At 36.4% G+C, this 8777-nt stretch overlaps 1 protein-coding gene across 1 annotated transcript; it reads left to right on the forward strand.

Moving 5' to 3' along the window:
* The first annotated feature begins 5401 nt into the window (after nucleotides 1-5401).
* Nucleotides 5402-6494, forward strand: LOC5574345 (vacuolar protein sorting-associated protein 28 homolog). The gene is made up of 2 exons (XM_001661330.2): nucleotides 5402-5574; nucleotides 5662-6494. The coding sequence occupies exon 2, from the start codon at nucleotides 5671-5673 to the stop codon at nucleotides 6301-6303; it is 633 nt and encodes a 210-aa protein (XP_001661380.1). The 5' UTR covers nucleotides 5402-5574; nucleotides 5662-5670; the 3' UTR covers nucleotides 6304-6494.
* Nucleotides 6495-8777: the final 2283 nt, after the last annotated feature.

Raw genomic sequence — 8777 nt, forward strand, 5'->3', positions numbered from 1 at the left:
AAAATGGACGTAAATAATTTATGAATAAGAGTTTATGTCGTGACGAACCTTTCATAGTTTGTTGAAAAATCATATTTACGTCTCACCGTTGTAACGATTAAAGGTGCAATCATACATATTTTATAGATTATATATAGTAGCATGAAACGAGCTCACCAATTGATCCGTCATCCTTGAGCAGCAACAATCCACTTTCAGCTTCACTCGTTTGCTCGGCTATATAAAAACACACAGAGAAAATAGGCGCGCGACCCGAGAGGGAAAACAACTGACGACTGCTCGGGCTTTCTTGACGCACTGCCAAGGAGTAAGCGTCAACGTCGAAAGATCAAAAAGAACTTATCGAACGCGGCACTTTTTCACTTTACTCGACCGATGCGCGACATGTTTGATCCTGCCCTCATCGCCGGCCCACGCAGGAGCAAGCGTCAAGGTCGATCAATCAAACACAAGCCTGTTGCTGAACAAAAATTTACAAAAGAAAAACTACTATTGCTTTGAACGATTTCACCTGGTGCTTAACTTTTTAGCCGGTAGTGTGAAAATTTTCAAATTTTGTGATAATGAAATTGAATATGTAATTCACTGTCAAAATTTCATGCCAATTGCTTATATGGAAACATAGTTACATCATGCCAAAGTTGAGCATTTAGTATGGAAATCGCTTTTTACTACTATTATTCTGAACACAACACAGAATTTTTTTTAACATATTTTCACCAAATTTACAAATTGCCACAACAAAAAAGCCACACGTGACCTCACTTTTCTTTCTTGGCGACAATGAAACTTATGTTAAGGGCCCATTCACAAATGTCATAACGCTGAAGGGGGTGGGTGGGTGTCCTTGTGATGTTACGATTCATACAAAATTTGAATAATATTCATACAAAACGCGTTACAAGGGGGTGGGTGGGTGTCGAATATGGCGAATTTTGGCGTTATGAAATTTGTGAACAAACCCATTGACTAGTCGTATACAAAAAAAAGCAGCTGTAACTATCAGCCGCTTCATGAGTTATCCTGGATTTAATAAAATACTTTTTTTAGGCTGTTTTTACTTAAAATAATTAATTCTAAAAATTCTGCTAGTAAATGATGTGAATTTGTTTGTTATAGTTGAGCTTCTATAACTTGATGACAAAATATGTTTAACTTTTTTTTATATGAAAAAAATCACAAAGAGACAAACAAAGAGAGCCTCTCATTTGTACATAGGTCCTTTAGTAATGTTTCGCGAGAAATTATTCCAAAATACTTTGTCGAAGACACCAAACCTCTAGGATGCATATCCAGAGTACTAGAGGTTTTGGTCGTCAAAAGCAGCGATCTGCCTAGTGTGACCAAAGACAAATATGGAAATATGTAGTGGGACTGATATGCGGTTACTTTTCATTATGGGACAATTTGACTTGCTGTTTTTGTTTTTCTTATTGGAAGATATGTGGGCCTTCCTTAGCCGAGTGGTTAGAGTCCGCGGCTACAAAGCAAAGTCATGCTAAAGGTGTCTAGGTTCGATTCCCGTTCGGTCCGGAATCTTTTCGTATTGAAAATTTCCTTGACTTCCCTGGGCATAGTGTATTTTAGGCATTTGCAAGGGGCATTAAGGTCTTTAATATATCTTTGGTATCATCAAAGACAAATTTAAGACCTCCATGTCTCTTGCAGTTGCCCAAAATATTATGGCTCATTAAGGTAATCTAGAATGCCGTGAAAAGTGTACTGCGATCTGTCAAACTTGGGTACCTTTTGCACTACCGAGGGACCACATGCAGTACTAGAAGTGGTACCCAATCTGAGCTCGAGTGCGACGGACCTACCCATGTCCCTTGCAGTGCAAAAGGTACCCAAGTTTGACACATCGCAGTACACTTTTCAGGGCATTCTAGATTACCTTATGAGCCATAAAATTTTGGGCATTTGGGACATGAGGTCTTTAATTTGTCTTTGGACATGGGGGTCTTTAATTTGTCTTTGGTGGAAGTGCTAATTGAACACTAAGCTGAGAAGCAGGTTCGGTTCCAGTGAGGACTTAATGCCAAGAAGAAGAAGAAAATATGTTGAAAACTGAATTCAGCTAAATTTTTAAGAAAATGCAGATGGGACTGACTTGCGATTCACGGCCAGAGCCGTAGCGTAGCTTCATGGCGCCCTTGGCGAACCTCCATTTCAACGCCTCTTAATCAAAGCTCAGCAAAAAAAAAACTGAGCGATTTCTATGAGAATGTTTATGAAAATCGTCAAAAGTGTCATAAAAGGTTATATTATTTTCTTGAGATCAGAACATATTATTGACTAAATCTCCTGCAAGAAAAAATGAGTACCGTCGATGGGGGTGACAATGGGTCTAGGGGGTGAGATTGGGTCAAAACGGAAAAATATGTTTTGTGAAATATTTCAGCTAATAACGCTGATATTACTAAAATTAATAGTTCATATGTTAGGGAACATATTATTACACATAATTCATAACAATATACATTTTTAGAAATAGTGGTTTTTGTTTACTACATCAATAAACTTGCATGTTGAAACTAGACAAAATTTACAACATTAAATTTCTCCTGTACAAAGTATCACGCATGTACTCTAGCCTCTATCGTTGTATTAGTAGAATGTTGAAAGTCTTTTCATTACACATCACAGGTATTTTCCGGAATCTGTTTGATTTTCCCACAAAAAAATCATTTTTTTCGGTACGATGTCTAAAACATTGAAAATGGGGGTGAGATTGGGTCAAGCAAGAACGATAGTATATGAAATTCCAAGTCCACTTTTTTGACACTTTACGGTGCCGGGTGTTCTCTTTTTTCATTATGATGTGTTTATTCTTTCTATATACAGCATCTCTGAAACATCAAACAAGTCTACTTGAGTATTCCGTGCATTGAATAACAATACAACGCATTTTGACAACTTCTCAAACCACCAACTGTGTTTCGTGCGCAGCAACATCGTAAATTTTTATCAAAAGGGTGTTTTTTTTCTAAATTTGATTATTTATCAGTGTTTTCATATAATAGAAACATCTCACGGAAGTACAAATGAGTTGGATCGCTGAAATACTGGGATTATGACGTCAACTTCTTCCTGAAATTTATTGATCGTGGAATGTCGCACTGAAATTTAACTATTTGCGAAGGTTTAAAATAATCACTGTTTCAGTACACCTTTGGGGAAACTGAATGGGCTTTATAGCAATGGGGATGAGACTTTGAAGACAATTTGAGGGAAAAACCAAGAAAATATATGTGAACTCGACGATACATGTTGGGTTTACATATTTTTTCTCATAGCTCTTCAATTTTCTGTATAATCTTTCTTTTAAGTGGGTTTATCATACTTGTGAAACATCTTAGATATCTTTTTGTCTTGTTTGCATCGTTTTTTATCAATATTTTTCAGTTGTGAATGGTTTTGAAATCATATTCTCAAAAACAAGTTATTTCAATTATAGTGACCCAATGTCACCCCCTCTATGGGGTGAGATTGGGTCATTTTTCATTCACTTGTGGTGCCGCTGTGAATAAATATTTGTCTTTAATTTTTTGAACAGTTGTTAATGTACCTTCAAAGTACATACACACAAAATTTGAAGTTAATTGGAGTTAAACTGCGATAGTTATTCAAAAAATAAATCGCACATATCCCTTTTTGACCCATTGTCACCCCCAACGACGGTATTCTTATAATTTTTAATGAAAATTTTTTGGGTACATTTGAATAATATCTGAAAGATGTATTGACAAATTCCGAAGAAATATAGAGTTTATATAGCTAAGAACAAATGTACAGTTTCTACTAGATGTTTCAAACAAAATTTGTAAATTTTGGTGAAATGCAAATTTTTAAAGAAATTCTGCTGTACATGTCGGACCATTTTAGAGTTTATGCCAGAAATACAACTCGAAAGCCATAGCAATCCTTTATAAAATTATGATTCTTGAACAAAGACCAACCTCATAATAGTAATTTGAAAAGAAAAAATGTTATATTTTCTGAGATATGATAGGATGGTTTAGATTCTTTGGACATTTATAGAAATATCATTTTTCAGGAAATTCATAGAGAAAGCAAAAAAAAATTCTCTAGGATTAAAAATTAAAAATTTTTATTTGAAATTTTGCGTAGATGTAGTCAAGATATTATTTAAAAGCTTTATTGCAAAACTGCTGTTTGCAAATCAATAAGAAAATATTTGAAATATATCGAAGAGTTTTCAATTCACTTTCAAGGAATTGCTATTATCATTCAAATTGAAAGCATTCTTCACAGTGAGATATCGAAAAATGGAAATATTCACAAAAAATTTAAAGTTTTTTCCAAGAACCTTTACGGTGGAAGAGAAGGTGAACATGGAAAATGTCAATCATGCAAACTTCTTGAAAGGTGATCAAATATTAACAATAAAGTTAATGAAGAATTCTAAATAGTAACATTCAACTTTTCCACCGCATTTTTTTGAACCAAACGAGTTTCAGCTAGTGTAGAACATGTTTACGGTTATCTATATAAATAAAAATGAAATGGTGTTTGTATGTCACGAAGATAAAGCAAGAGCCTGCTGCTTAGAATCTTGTAATTGATTCTGTGAGAATCTTGCCCAATTTTCTGTTGAAAATCTGCCCATAATTTCGTGGATCCCTCTCAGGATAATCTTAGATTCATGTTCAGTATTCTGTGAAAATATTTCTTGTAATTTTACTAAAAAAAACGAGTGATCGAAACATACAGTCTAACTGTTAGCATACATACAAATCTGAATGATACAAATCTTTGTTTCTTCTCATTAACAAACTTAATTTATGTGTATTTATTTGAACTTCAAACTTTAAAAATATATATAGGAATGAACAATATCTTTCGAAATACTTATTGCATATTTTGTAAAAGCCTTTCAAAACCTGTTTTGTATGTTTCTTTATTATGTCCTATTTTTTTTTTGGGTTGTTACTAATAATAAGCCCTAATCTAATATGCACCTTTGAGAATTTAACCGAGTGATTCACGCATTTTGGCGCCCCCTTTAGGCTGGCGCCCTTGGCGGGTGCCAACCTGGCCAACCGCACGCTACGGCACTGTTCACGGCAGAGACGGTCCAGAAAATCACATTTTTTCTGATCGCAGTACGCAGTTGAGTATAGCAATGTCATTTCAAATGGGATTCTCTGTAGAAAATTTCTTGACTCATTCAGTCGACAAAATAATTGTCTTCCAAACTTGTTTCCAAATATCTTCACAAACTTTGAAATGTCCTTCGTCTTTCCAAATTAAGAAGTTTTTCTCAAAATGTCTACCAATGGAAACCATGTTTTTCAATCTGGCATCCCTGGCCCATAGCAGTGCAGTACTAGATTACTAGATCGCTCACGCAACTCTGTATCTGGTAACCGCATCATTGGTTTGACGTTTACCTGCTGATTCATTCGCAAAAGTTCGAAAACCGTAAACAAAAGATTGGAGATTCCATCTAAATTTTCTCTAATTTAAATTGTTCGCATAAAAAAGTGATAAAAGTATCGTTACTCAGCATTTTATAGCTTTGGTATAAAAATTTACCAATAAACGAACACGGTAAGTACTCTGGTGCTAAGACATTTGAGGAGCACTTATGAATATTATCCATGTTTATGTTCTCCATTATCTGCCTTCGATCTCCAGTTCCTCAGGATGCAGGAGAATCGTCCGGAACTGTTCGAGGAAGTCAAGCTGTACCGCCATGCTCGGGAACGGGAAAAGTACGACAATATGGCCGATCTGTTCGCTCTGGTATCGACGCTACAGAATCTCGAAAAGGCTTACATCCGGGACTGTGTGACCCCGCAGGAATACACGGCAGCCTGCTCGAAGCTGCTGGTCCAGTACAAAGTGGCCTTCAAGCTGGTACAGGGTGACGAGTACCCTACGATTGAGGCGTTTGTTAAAAAATTCCGACTGGATTGTCCGGCCGCGCTGGAACGAATCCGGGAGGACCGCCCCATTACGATTCGAGACGACAAAGGGAATACTAGCAAGTGCATTGCCGATATTGTTTCCATGTTCATCACACTGATGGACAAACTAAGGCTGGAAATCAGAGCCATGGATGACCTACAACCGGAGTTGCGTGATTTGCTAGACACGATGAATCGACTGTCGCTGATCCCGGACAGTTTTGAAGGCAAGGAAAAGGTGTCAACCTGGTTGGCCACTCTGAACTCAATGCAGGCCTCGGATGAGCTATCAGAAACGCAGGTGCGGCAATTGTTGTTCGATCTGGAATCGTCGTATGCGGCTTTTAACAATCTGCTCCATGCGACCTGAGCTTGATGCTTATGCCTAATCGATCCGACCTGGGAGGACACCAAATCAAGTTACTGATTGTGTTGGAATTATGTTCTATAATGGAAGCCGGAAGTGTTTTAACACACTTGTCTGAAATAAGGAATAAAAGCTAAGAGATTGATGCCTATATTATAATATTTTAAACCGTAAAATATATCGTTTAAAGCGTACCTTTGCATTATTTGTCACTTTTACAATCGCCACTCAAAAGAATTTAGCAGTAAGGGTTTGTTCACAAATTTCATAACGCCAAAAATGGCAATTTTCGATACCCACCCACCCCCTCGTGACGCATTTTGTATGAATATTTTTAAATTTTTGTATGAGCTGTAACAATTTTAGGACACCATCCCCTTCAGGTTTATTAAATTTGTGAATGGGCCCTAAAGTCATTGTTTAAATGTAATTATCATTGAAGGATACCCTTTACTCTTTACAACCGTCCCTTTTGGAATTAAACTCTCAATTCCACATGGTAGCTCCAAAGCTACATGTTTTTCGACGAACTTCAGAGAAACTGAATTAGATTAATAGAGGAAAGTTGGGCAGTTTGGCCACCTTAAGAAAAAATGATAAAAGTACTTTTTTGCATGAATTCCTACAATTCTTAGATTAATACACTATGGCAAACGCTCCAATAGTGGAGGTATTGCGTTTTGACATGTTTCACTTAAATAAATGACTATTTGGTATTTTTATATTGTGTACGATGCGTAAATGGAAAATATTCATGAAATTCAATCGTAAAACCGTTCAAAACAATTATTTTGCTCAAAATTTTTGCTCCTTTGCACCTATAGTGGTGCATTAGTACCCATAGTGGAGGGTCCCATGAGAAATCAATGGTATGCACCACTAAAGGAACCATTTTAAAAACATACCTCCACTAAAGGAACAGTGTTCCTATTATTGGTGCAAGGCTTTTTGCAAGGAAAATTTAATTCCAAATCAATTGTGATTTTTATATATTTGAATGATAGAAGGATTTGAAATCTATCGACTGATATGTTATAATCACATATATTAGGCCAGAACAAATTTGAAATTTTACTTTTGGTGACCCTTCAAATTTTTCAAAAAGTCAGGGGGGGGAAATAAATAAAATGTCTTGTTTTCAGTAATGGTTTTCATTTTTTTTTTAGATTTGGATGAGATTACAAGAGTTATTGGATTATAAGTCCTAAATCTGTTCGTTAATGCTAATAGGTGTGAGTTTTTTATTGAACGTTTTTTTTAGAATAAAGTTTACGCCTTTCAATGAACATTCAATTTGTCAAATCAATTCAGCAATTGGCTCTTAACCAAGCATGGGAAAATTCACTCACTCACCCGAACGCCACCGATAAAAAATAGCAAAAAATCTGCTACTACCGTACATTCAGTGATAGATGAATCGTACTGGGTGGAGTGTAGCATGAAAGCATCAAAACCGATTGTATAAAAGCAAGAATCGGAAGGAACACGAAGAGAAGTGAATACCAATACGCTTGTATCTGCGAGGCACGAGTGAACGCATTTAGCATCCATTCGCCGAATGCATTGAACTGAGTGAGCGGATTCCCACTCACTGAATCATTCCGTGGTGTGGATTGCCAGTCAGTGAACACTCATCAGCACTCAAATCCGAATGCCACTCCAACGGAATCAGAATGTAAACAATCATTCGGTATGCATTCGGTTGCCTTCGGCTTTTAGAATCGTTAGCGATTCAATCACTTCCCGTTTTTTGTTTCGCTTGGCGCTCGCGGAAGAAGCAGAATGGGCACTGGAAATTGAAACGTTCGGCTTGGTTAAAGAAACGGCTTTCTCGCTCCCGACTGTGCGTGGAAGCGAGTGAGGGAAACACAAAAACTGAGTGAGTATTTCCCATGCTTGCTCTTAACATTTATTTGAATACATGTTTTCCTAGTAGATCCTCCTTCTTCTGGATGTATAAATATGATAAATATTAAAAGCATGGTCATCATCCACAAGCTACGTTTCAAATGTCCTTGTCCTTGCCTTCATTGCATTCGTGTAAACCTTATGATTCTATTTTTGCATTAAAGAATATAACCATATTAATGGGGGAAATCGCTCTATAAATATAAAGCCGTATATAGAAAAAGTGCCATCAAAGCTGCTTTTCAGGACACGTATAGCAAGGGAAAATGGAAATTCACGATTTCGAGAAAGCCGTGAAATTTGGCCTTCGACGCGAAATTTAGAAAAACCCCCAAAATTCGTTTGATCGTTTTAATTCATAAGAAAAACCGCAGTAATTTTCAATTTATTTCCTATTAAAATGGTTTATTTATTTTGGAGTCAAGATTCCTCCACCAATTATCGTATCATTTAGTTTATCTTGGACTTCGTCTGAGTGCTTGTTTTGTTTTAAATTTCAAATTGCTGCTCTAATAATTAACTTATTACCTTGATTTGAAAAATACAAATTACAATTACTAACACACCGC

The sequence above is a fragment of the Aedes aegypti genome, chromosome 2, assembly GCF_002204515.2.
Source record: "Aedes aegypti strain LVP_AGWG chromosome 2, AaegL5.0 Primary Assembly, whole genome shotgun sequence".
In the NCBI taxonomy this organism is placed as follows: Eukaryota; Metazoa; Arthropoda; class Insecta; order Diptera; family Culicidae; genus Aedes; species Aedes aegypti.